At 39.8% G+C, this 21812-nt stretch overlaps 1 protein-coding gene across 1 annotated transcript in view; it reads right to left on the bottom strand.

Moving 5' to 3' along the window:
- Positions 1–10702: 10702 nt before the first annotated feature.
- JPH2 (junctophilin 2) overlaps positions 10703–21812 on the bottom strand; it is a 59428-nt gene continuing 48318 nt past the window's right edge. The window contains exons 4-5 of the mRNA XM_032218537.1: positions 12485–13350; positions 10703–10783 (exon numbers count right to left, since the gene is read on the bottom strand). Of these exons, the coding sequence (XP_032074428.1) occupies positions 10703–10783; positions 12485–13350 (947 nt within the window). The remainder of the gene's footprint in view (positions 10784–12484; positions 13351–21812) is intronic.

The following is a 21812-nucleotide window of genomic DNA, read 5'->3' as shown; positions in this document are numbered from 1 at the left end:
AAACTGAGTTTATTGACACGATTTAATAGTCAGTATGACCACCATTAGCCCTTCGAACAGCATTCAAACGAGGTGGATAAGAACACAACAAATCTTCAAACAGTTCCGTTCGATTTTCCAGATTTTTCAACACAGTTTCCAAATTCATTCTCAAAGTTTCAACCGAATATCGATTTTGACCTTGCTCCTGAATCATCAGAGCTTCCACTTCATCCTTAATTATGGCCCCAATGTTCTCTGCCGGATTGAGATCTGGCGAATTGAGATCTGGCTCCAGCATCGCGAGCCTCTCGAAAGGCAATGCATTTTATTCTGTCAATGATCCTTTGTTCTTCCGAATCGAATTTTCCAGCCATTCTTAAAGCAAATTTAACATTTAATAGCTCATTCAATTCAGTTTTTTATGGGCTTTAAAATGAGGTGTCGCGGAAGTTGTAAACTGCTGTCGATCTTGCTGTGACCCCCTAGGAAAAGGTTATGCCCCGCCCTGTACACTGAATTAATGCAAAATTGATTTACCACAATATGTGTGTGTGTGTGTGTGTTTTCCAGCATAACTCTGGAACATCTTGAGCAATTTCAACCAGACATGGTACTCAGATGATTTACACTCTGGAGAAAATTATTGTGGGGGTAAGACATACCTAACACCAGTGGTGGGTTTCCATTTTTTTTACTACTGGTTTGCGCATGCGCAGAAGGATCCGGGTGAGTGGTTGGAGGTCCCGTCATCGCCACTACCAGTTCGCCCAATCCAGGCCAAACCGGGAGTAACCCACCTCTACCTAACACACCTCAGTGTGTGTGTTCTGTTAAGATACAGCCTGTTGTGCCATACTGCATACTGACTTCTATTGTACAGCGCAGTGGAGTTGCCATGGTAACGGCTTCACAGTACTCCACAAAGTGGGCTCCCTCAGGTAAGGGGGAAAATCCAACATTAGAAATAACGTTTGGTCCGGACATTTCCCTCCTATAAATAAATACCCGGGCAACGCCGGGTTATCACCTAGTGTTATATATAGTTAATAGCACAGTAGGGTTTTCCCATAAGACAAGTTTTTAATTCATGATTGGAGATGGAGTCAGTATCCATCCTGCTACTATCCTTTGATATCAGTGGTCTTACACATTTCATTCTCGGAATTTGGCTGATTGGATTCCATTCATCAATGTAACAGTTAAAATACTTCAGTAAATTAAGAGTTTAGAAGGGAACATCCTCAGTTGATTCCTTTGTCTCCTTGCTGACTTGAGCTTGTGACTTGCAACCTTCTCCCCCCTCCTTCCCCATCATCTGCATGCATTTTTTAAATGGTTGGGAACTGTCTGACATCCCGTGTAGGCAGAAATTTCAAACTATGCGCATTTTTTTAAAAGGGAAAAAAAATCAACAGGATTCACCTTTAATGCTGACAGTAGGATCCTTACTGGAGAAAGTCCCTTGAAAACACTTCCATTGTGATAAAAAAAAAAATTTTGTAAAGATTGTGATGGCAGGACTTAAATGTCCTTTCTGTGATTTGATCAATGATCAGATTTGGGTTTCAGGATATGAGGTGTGCTGGAATGTAAATCAATTCCTTCTGCAAGTGAAGGCAAAAGCCCCCCCCCCATCTTTTTTTCCCCATCTACCAGAATTCACATAGTGAAAGTTGCAGTGGTAGCATTTGTGTGTCCCCCGCCCACAAGCTACTGCAGTAATTGGATCTGTGTGTGTGTGTGTGTGTGTGTCAAAAAGTGACCCTTTCCATCATGGCTTTCTATTTCCAGCAGAGGGTTCTACAGCACCAATAATTAGAGAGCTAAGAAAAATGAAAGTTGTTTGCAGAGCCATTCACCTTCTCACAGGAGTTATTTTATAAGCTCCCCACATTCCTTGGCCACTGGTATTTCTGGACTGGAATTTTTCTAAGGAATTAAGCATGGAATCTTATCCTTGCTGTATCATCTCATAGTCATCAGACGGTACATGTTCCTCCATTAGCTTTGAAATGTAATATGAAATGGCCACATTATATTCTTTCCAACGATTAAGCAGCCCGGAGTCATTTGCTAAGAGATAGGTGGCAAATAAATTCAATAAATAAATAATCTTTGCAATAAATCTTCTTGGAAGTTACCATCTCGCCAGTGCTGAGTTGCTTGTCAAACCTGTTCAGCAAATATTCAAAAAGGAATTGTGCAATTACTTATTTTAACACCCGATTTTCCTTTCAGTGTCATGAATGATATATAACTGTGATGGTGAAACTATGGCAGAGCCATTTGTCAGGGCACACGAGGCGTTACTCTGTCAGGTGGCCAGTGTGCATGCGCGCGCTGGCCAGCTGACTTCAGCCTTAATTTGAGGCCATTTTTCACCGCCTCAGAGGCTTCAAGAAGCCTCTGGAATGCGAAAAAGCGGCCCTACGTTTAGGAACGAACTTCCGGTTTGCTTGTAGGGCTGGTTTTAGCCCTCCAGAGGCTTCTGGAGGCTTCCCTGAAGGCTCTGGAGGGCAAAAAACAACCCTATGAGCCAACTGAAGTGACTTCCAGTTTGCCCATAGGGCCAGTTTTTCACACTCCAGAGGCTTCAGGGAAGCTCCTGAAGCCTCCAAAGGGCCTCCGGTGGGGCGGGGGAGGCTGTTTTCGCCTTCCCCAGGCTCCTATAAAGCCTTGGGTCGAGCGTATAGCATTATGGGTGTGGCACACCCATGCACGACCCCCCTGTGCCCCCCCCCCCGCTTTTGGCACACGTGCCAAAAAAGATTCGCCATCGTTGATATATAAGCAGCTTATTACACAGGTGTGTCATAGTTTACCCATTCTGGACAATCTGAAGCTTCCACATGCTCTTGAAAGATAGCCCAATATAGAGCACATTGCTAATACTGAGCTAAGGCATGAGTGAATATATACAGTGCCTCTTAATCTAGGAATGGGTACAATTGGCATATAAGATGTATTTGTATAAAAGTTCTTCTGGTTCTGATTTCTACCTGTCAGGAGACAAGAATCCAGAAGACTCCAAAATAGTATTGCAGTTTTATCTGGTAGAATATTAACCTATCTAGAAATGTGGTGGCTCGGTGGCTTGTCGATCAGAAGGTCGGCAGTTCAGCAGTTCAAATCCCTAGTGCCGCGTAACAAAGTGAGTTCCTGTTACTTGTCCCAGCTTCTGCGAACCTGGCAGTTCGAAAGCACGTAAAAATGCAAGTAGAAAAATAGAGATCACCTTTGGTGGGAAGGTAACAGCGTTCTGTGCGTTTTCAGCGTTTAGTCATGCTGGCCACATGATCACGGAGACATCTTCGGGAAGCGCTGGCTCTTCAGCTTTGAAACGGAGATGAGCACCACCCCCTAGAGTCAGGAACAACTAGCACATATATGCAAGGGGAACCTTTACCTCTACCTATTTACCCATCTAGAAGTGAGAGTGGAAAATACGCAGATTCAAGGGGCCTTAAATCCTATACCTAGTCAGCCCTGCTAGGGTTAAGCCAAAGCTTGCATCTAGGTCCCCCACAAATATTGGGAGAGGATCTTGATCGTATTGTTTGCTTGGCCTGAAATAGGGATGTTTAATTAAGTATCATCAGTATACTTCATCCCCTGCTGCAAGAAGACTGCTTAAGTCACAATTTAGATCAGCCAATTTTTATTATTAATTGTGTAACAATCGGACATACCCAACAAAATCAAAATTTCTTGAGGATGATCTAACAGATGTTTTAAAGCAGGGGTCTCCAACCTTGGCAACTTTAAGCCTAGTGGATTTCAATTCCCAGAGTTGAAAGTTACCAAGGTTGGAGACCCCTGTTTTAAAGACTGATGTGGGTGAACCTTTGACATATACTTAATGCATGCCCCATTTAAAGCCTTGTTGCTTAAAACAGTTTAGCTTTGGCTGGACTTTGTAGTTGAACAGTTGATACATCGCTGGTTTGTTAAAACATGTCAGATATGAAACTTGCTTTCACCTAAAATAAATCAGAGCTGGTAACGTGAACAAAAGAACCTTTTATTATTGCACATAATCCAGAAGAACAGCAAATAAAAGGTCTTGGATAGCATTGCACAAATTGTCAATTTTTATTTATTTTTATTTTTAAAACGTGATTTCAAAAGGTATGTTTCTGGTGATGATACATCTGTCATTTAGAAAGCCCTGAACATTTTAAGAATATCAAACTATGTTTGAAGGCATGCAAATTGAGGTAAACCTGTTCCTGCTCACCCGAGGAAGTAAAACTCCACAGGGTTTGTGCACACATTAGTCCCAATCCAGAAGTTATTTGGAAGAGGTAAGAAGTAGGAGGCAAATCTCTTTCCTGTAGGACCTTTCCATTCATCTTAAAAGAGGCCTCTTGTGCACGAATGGAAAAACTCACACCTGTAAGGACTTCCATAGGAGGCTCTGGATTTTTTGGGTCATCTTGTTCAAGCTGGCATTGGGAACAAGGAATAGAGAAGATCCTTTGAACAATCTTAAAAGTCAAGGTTCGCAGGACTGTAGGAAGAACTGGCATTGTTTGAGAGCCAAAAGGCCATATGTGATTCATTCCCCTTCTATTAAATTACTTATTTATTTCTTTGGTGAAGGCGTGTCCTTCTAATGTAAACAAAGCAGTTGCTAGCGAATCAGGGGATACCAATGTATGCACAAGCACCTAGAAACTCATTCTCTTTAAGGATATATATATATATATATCCTTAAAGAGGTTTATATATATATATATATATATATATATATAAACAAACAAACAAATATGGCAAGGACAGTCAAAAATATTTTGCACTCCAAGTGAGAGCATTTTGTGCTGTAATCATCAGCCGTATTACATTTGAAAAGGACAAATTTCAAAATCAGTTTTGCAATTTGGCATAGAGATCCAGCTGTCTAAAATAAAATAATTTTAAAAAACAACAGCCTCTGGACGGATAGTTTGTGGATCCTACCCTATATATGTCACAGACAGCAATTGTATTTATTTTATGCTTGTCATTACATTGCAGAGAACAAAACATAACGAAGAAAATAACCACACAGTATTTCTGCAAAAGAGAATTCAAAGGTGGATGGGAATAACCCTAATATTTTTTCAAAAAGACTCAATTTTGCACTTCATGATAAATAAAGGACATTGATGTCTTTCAAACAAAATCACTTTCCCTGTTGTAAAGCTGCTGGCATATTAAACTGTACACCTAGAAAGCCAGAGGAGAAGCTGTCAGGTTTCAAAAGCAAATAACAGCCTGGTTATGTTTAAGGGAATATATTCAGATGAAAAGGAAATGTAACAATAAAAGCCTCAAAACTGCCTATATTGCTATCATTTCATTTTTGAAGGAATATTTCCATCCTTTGAAGGGCAAGATAGTTCGCACAATTTTCTGAGTGGCGTTGCCATACCTCGTTCATTGTTAGAAATCTTGTTTTTCTCCTCCTTCAAAGCAGAGTATTTATTAAACAAGCTGTCAAGAACAGCACTCCTGTCTTCCAAATTCATTTTCAGCAATTCATGAGTTGTAAGTCACCTGGTTTGAAAACACAATTCACCTGCTGCACTTAAAATCCTGTCACCTTTTAGCACCTACAATTACAGTCTCTTATACAGTAACCTATTAATTTTCCTCTCATGATACATATACATATAACAAATTATTGTCAGTTTTAAAAAAGGCACTTTTTAAAAATCTTTTTGGAAACAAAATCCTTGTTCTTTCCCCCTCAAAGAAAGTTGGGAAAGGGAGCAGCCAACACTTTAAGGACCAATTCACATACTGAAATTTCAATGACAAGCCATCTGAATAATACAGAAAAGGATGGAGTATAAAATGGATCTTGCCACAGGTCTAATTTTAGGGTGGGAAGGAGAGAAACAAAGCTAGCAACAAAAATAATCAAGGCACCTTATAGTTATTAAATGAGCACAGATTTCATCTACTAAAATTTATAGCAAGCCACATTGAAATGCAGCCTATAGTTAGTAAGCTAAACAAGTTTCATGGTGTTTAATTGCTGCTAATCAGCATCGCAAAAAGAATTGCTTACAGTAAGTCCAGATTTCAGCATCCTTGCACTGAAATCCATAAAAGAAGATATGATTTATTTTCATTTTTTTTAAAATTGTGACTTTACTTGTGTCCTAGAATGAGATCCGCTAATCAGTAAAAAAAAAAAGAGCTTCTTATTGCAGTGTTTACTTCAACAGTTGGAAGGGACCTTGTTTTAGAAGATAAGACATCTTAAATAGAATTAGAAACAGGTGAAACCAACAATTTTTCTTAATGCTGTATTCATTTTGGTTTGTATGGGGAAACTATACCTAGAATTAATTAGGGGACATGTTACCAATTGGTTATCAAGAAGATTGCTTGCCCATATTTCATTCTTGTCCCAGTTCTCCATCCACTCCTTTCTGGATCCTTGGCTTCGCTGGCTGATGCTCCATTTGTGGTGCTAGCTCTATGCTGCGTGCAGTTCATCCTGGAAGCTTTGTGACACTTGTGGTTGGGAGAGTCGTCTTTTCTTTAAAGCCTTCAACTTCTTTGGTGAGCTTCTTTCAAAGCGTTTGCTTTGAGAAGATATTTAATAGGACTAATCTCCAAAGAAAATAACACCCAGTATGACTGACAAAAACAACCATTTAGGCTTATACACAATGTAGACAAGTTGCTATACCAACTCCTCGGAGTCCCTCAACTGCTACTGGCCCAGGTGCTACAAGTGCTAAGGAAGGAGCACATCTAAATGGAAACTTTTAGAAGCAAAGAAAGAGCTACTACCCTGGCCCTCTCCCACTACTGTCAGCTAGCCATATTAAAACATATCTGTGTAATCAATGAAGAAATATGGGAAACAACACACCAAAGAGATAAAAGAAGCTGCAAAAGCCCGCAAAAGCCTGCTAGACATTTAGATATCCAGATAGTTCCAACTGAGTCAGTTCTTCATCATATGATGCTTTGCTCCACTTCTATATTAGCTACAAAAGTGGCTGAAAAATTATTCATATCCAAATCCTAAACTCAGTTTGAGATTGAAAAGGTTTGAGAAAGAAATGAATGTATTGCTTTGCTGGTGGAGAGAAGCATCAGCTTGGACAGTGGGGGAAGAGAGAAAAATTGAATGCCCAAATACCTTGGGTTCCTAACAGAGCTAAACGAAGAAGAAAGAACAAAAAGCTACAGCTTCTAGAATGCAGAATATAGGATTGGGGAGAGCGGGAGGAGTCCCTTACAAGACAGGAAAAAGTTTTAAGCCCTAGGTTCTAAACTTTTCCTAGTGATTCTATCTTTTTTTTTTTTTTTACTAAGACCATATTACTGATTTTTAGCAAACTGTTCCCCCCCCCCCCCCGGGGACTTGGATAATTGCTCAAAATACAACAAGGGGCATGCATGAATGCCCCCCATCCCCGGCCACCTTCAGCACATTCATGGAGTTAATCATGATTCAGAGCTGCAGCACAAGTTAGAAATGTGGGGATTGGAAGATTTGTACCACTAAGTCTGATGCTTTCACAGTGAAATTCAAAGAAAAGACTTTTTTAGTTTGTGTTTCCATTCCACAATTAAGATGAATCCTTGTTTTTTCAACAAGTGGCAGTGTAGTTCATCACAATTATCTTCAAAGCAATGCAGACTCAAAACAAAAGGAAGAGTAAAAGAAGTTGTAAAATTTGAGATCTCTTCCCGTTATGGTTAGAGCAGAAAAGTTTGCCAGAAGAATTGTTCATGACCACAGTACACTCACTGGGTGCTTCTATGCTTCTTCCTTTTAACATAGCTCTGAATGGCTGATGTTATCTCTGATCAGGATGGTTGGTTGGACCAGCATAAACTTCTGTGAAGATATAAAATTTAAAAAATTAGGAAGGTAACATAATTCATATTTTTTTTTAAAAAAATGTTTAACATTTGAGAAACTACCCTAGGAAAACATTAACTGCAGACAGTTCCATGAATAAGATAGGCTTTCCATAAGGATTAAAAACTAATAGCTAATATTCTGGTTTATTACCTGTGCTTTTAAACAATCCCTATCATTGAATAATAAACAATATAGTTCCTATTCCATTCCCTATGCTTGTCTTTTATTTTCCAGATTCTTATTTTTTTTAAATAAATTTTTATTCTTTTTAAACAAAACAACACATACAAAACAAAGCAAGAGAGGAAAAGAAGAACAACTTTCCTCCATTTCATCAAGCATGTCATTTGGTTACAAGTTTTTGTGCATCGATTCTTAAATTTAGGATTAACATCACTGGTTCACATTAAACATAGCTGAATGTTTCGCTGTCATTGAGCATTATACGTTCAGATTACCATTAATATCATTTCATTTGTAACAATCCTTTTGACATTCTTATTTATTTTTGCCTGGTTAATAATTTGATGGTATCAGCAGCCATCCTGTGGTAGAAAATAGAATAGACCATGGAAAAACAGACGTCTGTATCAGATGTTGCTCTGCAGTTTCAAAAAATGCGATGTTTGTATGACTCCCATATAGTGGTGAGATTCAACATTTTTTACTACTGATTCTGTGGCCGTGGCTTGGTGGCCGTGGCTTGGTGGGCATGGCAGGGGAAGGATACTGCCCAAATCTCTATTCCCACCCAGCTCCAGGGGAAGGGTACTGTAAAATCTCCTCTCCCTCACCACTGCAGGGGAAGGTTACTGCAAAATCCCCATTTCCTCATGATCAGCTGGGACAGAGAATAGATGGGAGCGGGGCCAGTCCAAGGTGGTATCTACCGGTTCACTGAATGACTCAAAATATCTGCTACCGGTTCTCCAGAACTGGTCAGAACCCACTGAATATCACCTCTGCTCCCATACTAATCCACAAAATAAATTTGCCTGAATAGCACTGAATAGGAGTTGTTCAGGAGAAGCTCACAGGAAGGGGATGACAATACCAATATATGACTTGGCTTGATCTTTCCAACCTTTCTCTGTTCTCTCATTCATTTTTATTTCTATTTAACTTATTAAAAAAAAAACACGATGGCCTGAGAACAATTCCATCACATTCAGTTAGAATATTGTGAAAAACAAACACCCCACTCTTCCTTTCCGACTGAAATCAAATGATACAAACTGTGGCCGACTTTTCTTTTTGACCTTTTCCATAAATTCTGGAATGCTTATAGTACTAGTCTCCAAAGACAGACACAATGAGCATAGGAATAAAGTATATGGAAGTATATGGAAGGATCAGTCAGTTGTGGAGGCCAGAGAATTGAGGAGGTGATGAAGGGGAAAGACAAGAAAACAGGACATGCAAAATAAAAGTGAAAGAAGGAATAGAGAATGGAAAAGAAGAAAAATATGAAGGTGAAGGAGAATTTAAAAAGGAAGGCTATTAGGGGAGGACAGAAAGGTAAAACAGTATAAAGAACGATAGAGAGGTAATATGCAGAGAAGTTAAAATGGATGAACAGGACTCAAATGGAGTAATTAGTAGACCTTGGAGAAGAGAGCTTAGATCATTATTAAAAATAATTTTTAATATTGTTGTCACATATGGCTTTTTTATATTTTCAAATAACATGTTGTAAAGAAACTAGAATTACCATGGCCCTTATTTTTTTTGCATCATATAAACAAACGCTCTACATTAATAAAAAATGCATAAAACAGCTCTGTGCATTTAAGAATTATTGTAAGCTCCAGCCATTGCTTTGACACATAATGAGATGATCCAGGTTTTGAGTTTAAAAAATGACTGGGGTCAGTGAATATGTTGATGACGTTCTCATTGGAAACTATCCTCATTGAACTGAATGGAGGGTGAATTGGAATAAACATGAACATAATTGTACTGCATAGGCTGATAAATTATTTTCTTTGCAATGCTTTTTATAACAATAAATATAACAATTAAAAATAAGTCACCCAGAATCGCTTGACAGTGAGATGGGTGGCATATAAATGTAATCAAGAAATAAACAAACAGACAAATAACAAAGAAATAAATGAGAGTTCTACGCAGAATAAGTACCTAAATAGTGACAATATTCATGTATAAAAGACCGCATTAGCTATACCAGCCATAGGAAGGAACAGCAATCAAAAATACTACACCTTAAATCAAAACAAGAGTTTTGTATTTATTTAAAACTTTTAAAGAGCCATCCATCATATAACCAATCTTGGACGGGTCTAAATAAATGTTGTCATTCTTCTTTATTTATTAAACTAATTTATAGGGAAAAGGTTCCCCTCGCGCATATGTGCTAGTTGTTCTCGACTCTAGGAGCCGGTGCTCATCTCTGTTTCAAAGCCGAAGAGCCAGCGCTGTCCAAAGAAGTCTCATGTGGCCGACATGACTAAACACCAGAGGAGCATGGAATTTTGTTACCTTTCCACCAAGGTGGTCCCTATTTTTCTACTTGCATTTTTACATGCTTTTGAAGTGCTAGGTTGGCAGAAGCTGGGACAAGTAATGGGAGCTCACTCTGTTAGGCAGCGCTAGGGATTTGAACCGCCGAACTGCCTACCTTTCTGATCAACATGTTCAGCATCTTGGCCACTGAGCCACCGCATCCCAAACAAATTTATATGACTGCCCAATTCATATGTGGTTCACATGCAGTTTACAACATTAAAAATCCACAAAACCTCTAACCATCACCACCACTACCATCCAGGTAATCCCCTAACCCCCACCCCACCCTAGGTACTCTTACCTTGTTTCAGTATCTCATCATGTCAGAAAATGTACAAATAAGATAGACAGGCCAATGTTCAATAAAATGACCATGCAGATGATTATTGTGTTAGGTCCCTAAGAGGAAAAAATTCAAGAGCATTATATTAAATATCTATTGTGGTTTAAAACAAAGACTTAGACCGAAGATACCTTCAAAATATGAAGCAATCATAACTATCTATGTACATGCACAATGATCCTGTTGAATTATAACTCCCAAGCCTAGGAAGTATGTCCAGTTGTGACAGATGCTGGGAGTTACAATTCACCAACATTTTGAGCAACATCCATTGCTGCCTATTTCACGTACATTAGAATTATAAGATTAAGAACCTTGGGCTATGTAATACCTTCTCTTTATAACTGCAAGGATTACTTTTAATTTCAAGTTTATATTAACTATAACTTTTAATGATAATTCAACCAGAGATAATAAAAATTTCTGCTTTTCACTAACTATTAAATTTATGAACCATACACCATATTGTATGTTCATTTTTTTGCACATCTAAAATAAAAATAGAAGCACTGGATCATGCAATTCTAGAATAAAGGGGAAAATGGGAAATCTCCCAGGAATTACAGAGATACAAGCCAGAGTACAAAGCAGGAAGAGAAGCAGTTTGGTATAATGATTGGCACCAAGCTAGAATCTGGGAGGCTGGGAGTTGTAAAACCAGCTGGGAGTCTGTGGACCAGTCCCTCTATCTCAGCTCTACAAAGGAGGCAATGGAAAACCACTTCCAAAATTTTGGCAAAAAAACCCTGCAGGGATTTGTCCAGGGAGTTGCCAGGAATCATGATTGACCCCCTCTCTCCCCAAATGGAATTAGGAAAGGATATCTCTAAAGAAGGAAATGGCAAATGACTTCCAAGAATACTGCATGGATAGGTCTAAGAAATTGACTGGAATTAAACTTGACTCAAAGGAAATGTTATACTCCTCCCAGCCACACAGAGAACACTAACATATATTAGTGACTACCACTTCTAACTCCTCGTTGGTGGACTTGCTAACACATGTACTGAACTGAAACATATTTAATGTAGTCTAAATAGCCTGGGGAGTGTTTTTCCCATGTTGCTTACCTGGCTTTTAGGGGAAGAAATTGGTGTAATGTATGCTTAAGTTATTGGAAGTAAGTTGCTACATAAACTTATTGGGCATCTATGAACTTGATCAATACTTCCTAGCCCAAGTGCTCCTACATAATGGGATATGTTTGGAAGAGGGAACATTACGAGTTCCTGAAGGAAAAGAAGGATTCAAATCTAAATAATCTCTTCATTGACCTTTGCTCCTTGGAAACACCATAACTAAATTAAAGCTGAAAAGATTTTCATAGGTAAATTTTCCAGGAAATCCTAAGTATAGTACTGTGGATACTTTTTCCTGGACATCAGATGTTGTGCAGGAATTTGTTGTGGTGCAAACTGTTTTTAAACACCATTCTCAGTTGTACTAGTTTCATGAAACTCAAGTCACACTGAAATATTGGACTTTTAAAACAATTTTTTAACCAAGATCAACGCATCAATTTACCAAGATCAAAGTATCAATTTACCTAGGCAAGATGGGCAGCATATAGTTAATAAATAAATAAAGTGCAGTTTTCCAAAAAAGGACAAAATGTTCATGCACTGACCCTATTTTCACGCAAATATTAGCAGCAAGTGGAAAATTTAGAAAATGGATATCATATTATTACTCTCCTCTCCCTAATCAGACCTGCGAAATGAAAAACTATCCATGCTGTGAAGACAAAACCAATTTACCTCTTCTTTCTCTACCACTTCTTTTGTGGCTGCTTCTGGTGGAGAAACTTTTTTCACCAGAGTCTTGGGCTCAGTTTTAGCTACCATCTTGGCTTCAGGCTTGGTTTCGCTCACGGCTTCTACTTTCTCTTCCACTTTAGGCTCAGGTGGATGTTGTTTGGGCTCAAGCTTAGATTCTGTCTTGATTATTTTTTTCTCTTTGTGACCTGGTTCGTGTTGAGTGACAGGTGTACTTTCCCTCTTTTCTAGCTCTAATTTGTGATCCACTGCTTTCACATCAGATTCTGGCTCCAGGGATTTTGACATAGTAGGAAATGTGGAGTCCGAGAATGGCTCTTCTTCATTATCCAACGGGGGAGTAACTGGAGAGGTACGAACAGCATAACTGTGATACCCCTCAAATAATTTAACTTCACCTTCTATCTGTATCCTTTCAAGAGGCTTGATCTCCATCCTATCAGTAGCAATCTTCATATGGCTAGGACGGCTGGGGCTCTGAGAAGCAGATCTGATGTTACTTCCTGACTTCTCCGCTGGTGCCAGTAGAGCACTAGAAGATGTGTTGGGTCTACTTCCTGTATAATTCCCATTCTTGGTATGATCTCCATTCCAGTTCCCGGGGCTGAGAAAACCATCTTTCTGAGAACCCTGCTTAGCACGCTTGGCCTCGGGTGGTGTGCCAGATGGTGATGGAGTTGGAGCTGGACTCTCCTTAGGTTTCATAAACTCCTGCTCATCACCTTGAGGGCTTTCTGGAGGTGTTGCTGGAGATGTCTCTTCAACAGGGGGTGTTTCTTGTATATGCTCCACATTCTCCTCATTTTCCATGAGTTCCTGGAGTAGCCTCCTCTTCAGATATTCAGGTCCTAATAAGAAAAAGAAATTCTAAACATTATCAAAAGGTCATTAAATTTCTCTCACACTTGTAAGTTTGTGGCTGGTAGTTAGTCAGGTTTAGCCTTGCCATAGCTCTAGATCTATGAATGGGAAACCTCACCCCACCATGAAATGGATTAATTAAAGGAAGGCTGAGTCATCATTTTGTCCATGCTGTGCCAAAGAGAAATGAGTAGATTAAGTCAACCTGCTGTTGTTCAATGAGACATTATTTAAATTATTTTTATATCATTAGTTTCGTATAGCCTGCTGGAGACCTGCTGTTCTGACCTAGGTTTCCCCAGCAGCATGATGCCGAGTCCCCGTCCCGATAAACCCCTTTTATTTAATTTACAGTGAATTCCTCTCCAGCAAAGTTCCGGCCCATGGTCTTTCAAGATAGTTCACAGTCTTTCAAGATAGTCCGACCTTTATTAGGCTTGGAGAGTGGCCAGGCTGATATCTTTCAGACTCCACAATACATGGCAAGAACGCAGGAATGAACTAATTCTCTCCTGCAAACACCTCTCCCCTTTCTCTCCTCTTTTATTCTCTATGGGAGGGGCCATTCACCATCCACCTGTGATTTTACTCCCAAGTCAACCCTTGCTCCTTAGCCCCTTTCTTTGTCTGGCAGCTCTGCGCATGCGCACACCGGGAACATGCTCCAGCTGTTCGTCTGCCTCACTCATGTCTGACTCTGAAAGCAGCTGATAACTGTCAGACAGCCCTGGTCCCATCTCTGCCTCCGACGCAGAGCCCTCATCAGAGCCTTCCCCAGACTCCGGGACTGGCTCATGTTCCTCCCCAACCTCCTCACTGTCCGAATCTGCTTCCAGCTCTGCTGGCCGCTAGCGTGCCACAACACCTGCAAGTAATATAAAAACCATACAATCACAGGAAACAATCTAGTGATCGCCCAGAGTTTTCAACGCAGATATGATAGCCCTACTAATAAATAATCTCTGCCTAGCTGTTTATCTGGGCTCTACATGGGGCTACCCTTGAAAAGCATTCGGAGACTACAGCTAGTCCAGAATGCAGCCGCGCGAGCGATATTGGGTGTACCAAGATACACCCATATTACACCTGTCCTCCGCGAGCTGCACTGGCTGCCAATTGGTCTCTGGACGCAATTCAAGGTGTTGGTTATTACCCTACATGGCTTAGGACCAGCCTATCTGCAAGACCGCCTACTGCCACAGACCTCCCAGCAGCTGATAAGATCCCACAGGGTGGGCCTCCTTCGGATACCGTCAGCCGGACAGTGTCGGCTGGTGGGCCCCTGGAGGAGAGTCTTCTCTGTGGCTGCTCCGACCCTGTGGAATCAGCTACCCCCAGAAGTCCGGACCTTACCCACTCTCATGGCCTTCAGGAAAGCCGTTAAAACCGGGCTGTTCCGGCAGGCCTGGGACTGTTGACCTTGGTGTTAAGGTCCAGCCCCGATTAGAACATATGTGTGTTGTGAATTTTAAACTATTATTTATTTATTTATTTTGCTTTTCTCTTTTCTTCTTTCGTTGTAAGCCGCCCGGAGTCCTCCGGGATTGGGCGGCCTATAAATTTAATAAATGAAATGAAATAAATGAAATAGAGATACATCACTTGTATATCTTCTTAGGGATATAACTTCTATATAAAGATTGATGGGAAAAAGAATCAGTAGAGATTTGTCCTTAATGTAAAGTGAGCTGTCAGATGGGCGCATTGCTTACTAATAAGATCATCCACCTGTGACATCAAGATCTTATTGGAAGCACTGGAGAAATTGACCTGACTTAGTTACAGAAGGTGACTTCTGGGTTCAGGTTGCACTCTGTCTTCTTCTCATTTCATTCTATAGTATCTGCCTTCCCATTGCCATGGGTTACATTATTATTTATAGGCTAGGCAAAATTAATCTGGTTTTCTCCACTGCTCTTATATCCTTCCCCCACAACTTTGAACATGCTTATAATGTGAACCAAGTAATTAGTTTTAATCAGCAAGATACGATTTATGAGTATAGCTAATACGGGAAGAAGTTTCTTGTCTTAAACCAAAGATCAGAAAAATCTTCAAATTTAACTTTTAAATCAGTCTGCATTACAAATGTAGATTCTACGCCAGTTCAATCATCTTTTGTGTATGTATTTCCTCCAACATTCAGACACCATTAAGTAACATTTATAACTGACAGAGTTAATGTAACAGAGATTGAATAATGGTTTTACATCTATTTTACAATTTATATTTAAATTGCTTTCAGTTTTATAAATTACAATTGAATATGAATTAGAACTCCGAAAAGTTTTCTATCCTAGTTCTCAATCACGTAGATTTTATAAGATCTCTGCATGAACTGGTATAAATAATAGAAAATGTAGTTTTTGTTTTGTTTGGGTACAATATCTTCCCTTGAAATTCTACTTCATCTGCAATAGTATATATTTTATTTATGTCAATAAATAAGTACTGTCAATTGAAAACTTTAGAACAGAATAGTTCCATTTGGAGAACTTTTTCTCATCTAATTAAACCAAGATATAAACAATCCAATATATTAAAACTTCAAACAATGATTTAAATACCCTATTGAAACCATTCAGACATAGCCAGATAAAACCCAAATATATGGTTAATAAATTACATTTTTATTTTTCAATTCATCTGAAGAAAGAAGTAAAGTGCCTACACGATTCATTGCCTTAATAAGTTGATATATGATTGCCTAAATGTGACCAAACCTGTAATTTTGCTTATTTGTATGATCATTTATTTACCAATCTGGCCCATTGAAAATAACAAACACTATTTATAATCAAGCAATGAATTAGCAACCACCTAGAAGTAAACAAAGTAATAGCCAAAAGCCAACATGGGTTTGTCAAAAATAGACCATGCGAGACTAATCTTATTGCATTCTTTAACAAAGTGACAAAATTAGTGGACCAGAGGAATGCTGTCGATATAGTTTACTTGGACTTCAGTAAGGCATTCGATAAGGTAGACCCCATACTAGATAAAGTAGAAGAATGTGGGTTGGACAGCATCACCACCAGATGGATTCGTAACTGGCTGACCAATTGCACTCAATGTGTAGTCCTCAATGGAACTGCATCTACATGGAGGGAAGTATCCAGTGGAGTACCCCAAGGCTCTGTTTTAGGCCTAGTACTCTTCAACATCTTCATCAATGATTTGGATGAGAGAATAAATGGGGAACTCATCAAATTTGCAGAGGACATCAAGTTGGCAGGAATAGCCAACACTCCAGAAGACAGGCTTAAGATACAGAAGGATCTTGACAAACTTGAACATTGGGCACTATCTAATAAAATGAAATTTAATGGTGAAAAAAGTAAGGTTCTAGATTTAGGCAAGAAAAACGAAATGCAGATACAATATAGATGGTACCTTGCTCAATAGTAGTAACTGTGAGAGGGATCTTGGAGTCCTAGTGGGCAACCATTTAAATATGAGCCAGTAGTGTGCAGCAGCAGCCAAAAAAGCCAACACAGTTCTAGGCTACATAAACAGAGGGATAGAATCAAGATCACGTGAAGTCTTAATACCACTTTATAATGCCTTGGTAAGGCCCACACTTGGAATACTGCATTCAGTTTTGGTCACCATGATGAAGAAAAGATGTGGAGGCTCTAGAAAGAGTGCAGAGAAGAGCAACAAAGATGATTAGGGGACTGGAGACTAAAACATATGAAGAACGGTTGCAGGAACTGGGTATGTCTATTTTAAAGAAAAGAAGGACTAGGGGAGACATGATAGCAGTGTTCCAATATCTCAGAGGTTGCCACAAAGAAGAGGGAGTCAAACTATTCTCCAAAGCACCTGAGGGTAGAACAAGAAGCAATGGGTAGAAATTAATCAACCTAGAACTTAGGAGAAATTTCCTGGCAGTTAGAACAATTAATCAGTGGAACAACTTGCATCCAGAAGTTGTGAATGCCCCAACACTGGAAGTTTTTAAGAAGATGTTGGATAGCCATTTGTCTAAAACAGTATAGGGTTTCCTGCCTAGGCAGGGGGTTGGACTAGAAGACCTCCAAGGTCCCTTCTAACTCTGCTTTTGTATCGTATTGTATTGTACTATTGTTATATTAATGTTGCACTATTATACCCCTTTTAAAAACTATAACAAAAAAAAGAATGTAAGTACAAAAAAAATCAAAATATATTTAAAAATAATATATTACAACAGCATCTCCCATACCTACCCTACTATTCATATGTTCTTTCCCAAAATTTGAAAAAACCTAAAGTGTTAATTTTTATTCCGACTATACAATGTATTAAGGGCAACACCTTTAGACTATACTTCAATTTAAAATGTGAAGGGTAGGAGGAAGAAAAGTTTCTTTCATACAATGTTGTTCTATTATTTGCTAAACCTTTTCTACTTTTCTACTATTGTTTGAGAGAAAATAATACCAGTATGTTCTTCTTCTCCAATGGAAGAGCCCATGTTTTTTTTCCAAAAGGAATAATGACTAGACACTGTCGTAAGTTTGAATTATTATTATTTATTTAAGTTTGTTATGGCTGCCTATTCAAATAGTCTTACAAAATACAAAGTAATAGATTTTTAACTGTAAAAACAGTTAAAAACATAAACAACCCATACAACCCAGACCAGTGATAACTAACTTTTCCAGACCAAGTGCCCAAAGCAAATGTGCGCATGCACGAAGGTGTGTGTGTGCGCCCGATCCCCCCAAATGCAATGCACATGCAGTCCCTGCGCATGCACCCCACCCCTGCACATGCATGTATGGTCCTATCAGGTTCTGAAGGGTTAATGGCAACAGCCAAACACAGAGACGGTTTGAAAATGCAGTTTATCTTCCTACAGCACGAACTGACTAACAAAGCACTAAGGCAATGAATAAATTGTCAGAGCTGACATCCGGTGCAACCTACCACCTTTTATAGTTACTTGGAAATCAGGCTGAACCCCACCCCTGCGCACGTGCACATCTATCACCTCGTGACTCAGAATGAAAACCACATGGCAATCAATCATGGATTGTTCTCAGTCAGTTAACTGTTCTAGAATGTTCTCAGTGGAAACCTCCCGGCAGTCAGTCATGAAGAGCTTTGCAGAGTTCTCAGCTGGACTGCTTGTGGAGGAGGGAAATTTCTATGTGGTAAGCCTAAGTCTTGGCAGCTGGCCCAGTCCCCCCCCCCCCCGAATGGCAGCTCCGAGCCTCTGGCCTCGCCGGAGCTGACATACCCCCCTGCATATTCCCTGAACCCCACGCATGTACGTGCATCCCCATACATCCCTGTGCGGGCCCCCTTCATGTGACCTCCACACACATATGTATGGGAACCTACATGTGACTCGTCCCCCTGTGCATGCACATGCACCCCTCCCCCCATGCGCGACAGAGATATGATAACCAGCCGGTGGGAGGCACGTGCGCATGTGTGGTAGGACTGAACTAGGGTGATGGCTCGCATGCCCATAGAGAGGGTGGTACGTGCCACCTGTGGCATATGTGCCATAGGTTCGCCATCACGAACCCAGACGAAAAACATAATGGTAACAATAAACCCTGACAGGGGCCCGTCAACACACCTAGACCAGAGCCAGGTTTAAGGGTTTTCTGGAACCCAAGGAAAGTGGTTGCCATTCATATCTCTGAGGAGATCTTGTTTGAGAGGTGGGTATTGAGCCATCTGAAGGCAGACTTCCTTGATCACATAAATGGCAGCATTTAAGAGTGGGAATCTGGAGCATATACACTCTGGCAAAATGCATCAAGTAGGCAGAAGCACTTTATGATAGGCAAATATTAAAAAGGCTACTATTTTCATATATATGGTGGAAATAATCACACTACACAATGTCCACAGCAGCCCAGCACGAGCATTCAATATAGATTCTGTTAGCGAACAGATATTGTTGCATCTGTTCTATATGTGTACATGTATAAAATACTAGGTATGTATGATAATCATGGTAAGCTGCTTCTGCTACTTTATCAAAAAAATGAGTTTGAAAAATGATAAGAATTCGCCTCCCAGATTTACTAGAAATGGAAACGGGTTGCTTTCATCAAGTAATTTAATGATTGTGCACCTGGATCCTGTGACAGCAATCGCTGCTTATCATTCTGAAAAATTCTGCTGAAGCAAAAGTAGCATTTTCTGGAAGTCAAGACCTGTTTAGCTTAGCCTATACTGTGACAGGAAAGGCCACTGAGATTAATTGAAGCAATTAGGGAAATCAGATTGTAGAATTTTTCTGGGATATATCTGAACCGGAAATTGTATATCAAGCTAACATCTAAGGAAAGTTCAACATACAACAGCCTTCCTTTTAAGATGTCAGAGCGAAAATAGGGATAATAATGAAAGTTCTAAAATGCAGGTCTGCCTCCGTCTTTGTGTAAAGTAAAATGAGCTAAATATTGTACTTTAAAATGTCAACAACAAAAAGTTTATTGAAGTAGTTCCCCAAATATTTTCTTTATTTTTATTTTGTAATAGCATTTTCTGTTGCAGCTATTCCTCAAGTGCCTCACTGCCCCAAACCCAGTCTTTAAATTCTCCGTGAAAAATGTTGGCTCTGCAGGCAACAATTCATTTTCTCCACCATCTTCCTTGGAATAACACTATGTTTCGGTTTAACACTGAAAAGAAGAGTGGTGGAAATTAAGTACATTGGCAGATAGAAGCAGGTGAAAAGAGCATGAGCTAAGCAACAGAATGAGTTGCATCCAACTGCACAACCTTTTTTGGCACAGTTTTTAAGCTGCAGTTGTTAAGTGAATCATGAGGTCATTAAGTGGATCCAGCTTCCCCCATTGACTTTGTTTGATGCACGTCCGCCAGGAAGGTTGAAAATTGTGAGCACCTGACCCCAGGATGCTGCAAACATTGTAAATACTTGCAATCACCGAGTGCCTGAATTTTGATCATGTGATCAGGAGCTGCTATGATAGTTGTAAGTGCAAGGATCGGTTATAAGTCTTTTCAGTGTGTTGTAATTTTACACAGTCACTAAAGAAGTTAAGGACTACCAGTAATTACATTCCAGAATTTGCTATTGCAACTGACGGGCGCTAGATCCTAGGAATAAAAAATTATAGTTTGGTATCAGTGGTTAGTAATCATGAAGGGTACTATTGGGTTACTCCAATATCAGGGGCAAGCAATTATGGATAAGTTCCCACTAGCCTCATTCAACATGGTCAGTGAGAACCTATGGGAGACACTGTACTCCAAAACACAAGGAGGACATTGGATGATTTGCTCTTATTCTGTTATACCTTTTGAAGAAAAGTATTTCTGAAGAGATATTGCTGAATTCAGGCAAGGAAGAAAAAGCAAGGCAGGTACGCCTTGCAGTCTTACTTCAGCATTTGGTTACTCAATTGTGGGAACTAGAAGAGCCTTTATTCTGATCCAGCCAGGTTGTTCTTATCATATTGTTCAATTTCAAACCTCTGCTTGGAATGCAGTACATCACTGCAATCAATATCCAACAGTGTCAAGACATGAAAGATTCATATTATTAAAGCCAAAATAAAGAAAAAGGCTTTGCAGATATAGAGAACATTATAAAATATATGCAATATGCTAACCTCAAGTTCTTGTGCATTTTTATTGGGATTATGGCCATCTGATGCTACAGGAACTGATTACTAAATAAACTTGCACCATTTCAGGCAACAAACCAGAGGTGGGTTCCTACCAGTTCGGACCAGTTCGGGCAAATAGGTAGTAACTTGGCTGCCCACATCTCCGAACTGGTTTTATCGGCAATCTTGTTTTTTGCGTCTGCGGATGTGCAGAAGCATTTTTTCACTACTTGCGCATGTAGTGTGCATCAAGTGCACATGTGCCCGAAGTACATCCCTGAGTGAACCAGCAGTAAAAGAATCCAGAACCCACCCCTGCAACCATCTATGCATCTGGAAAGTTTGATTTTCATACTGCTGGCTGCTTGTACTAAAGTGGGGCAGGAAGAAGAGACACCTAAGAGCTTTATTTTAGCCAGCTTGCTTGGCCTACAGGCACCTGTCAGTCCTAAAAAGACCCATTCAGGGTTATTTATTTCTGGATTCAAGCAGACTGTTTGGAAGCTATTTTACCAGTTGCTCAGAGTTCTCAAAATAGCCCTCAGCAGACTAACCATCTGTGGTCTTTGCAATGAAGTTCGCAACATTTTCCAGCTCTGAATGAATGACGAAAATGCACACAAATCATGGTTTCCCCCTTTGATGAATCAATTAAAACAGAGATTCTCAACTTCTGGCCCACAGCCCATTAGTAGGCTGTTTGCAACCAGGCTGCGGGAATGGCGGTTGAGTGCATATATGCACATCCCCACTTGCACATACAGCGGCCCAGCGTATCAGGGGTGGGTTGCTGCTGGTGTTACTGCCAGTTTGCAACTTATGCATTCTTCAATGTAAATTGTTCTGTGCCCATGCACAGAACAATT

This window comes from Thamnophis elegans, chromosome 5 (assembly GCF_009769535.1).
Source record: "Thamnophis elegans isolate rThaEle1 chromosome 5, rThaEle1.pri, whole genome shotgun sequence".
Classification (NCBI taxonomy): domain Eukaryota; kingdom Metazoa; phylum Chordata; class Lepidosauria; order Squamata; family Colubridae; genus Thamnophis; species Thamnophis elegans.
Note: the sequence above shows the minus strand (reverse complement) of the source record. Positions and strands in the feature narration are given on the sequence as shown.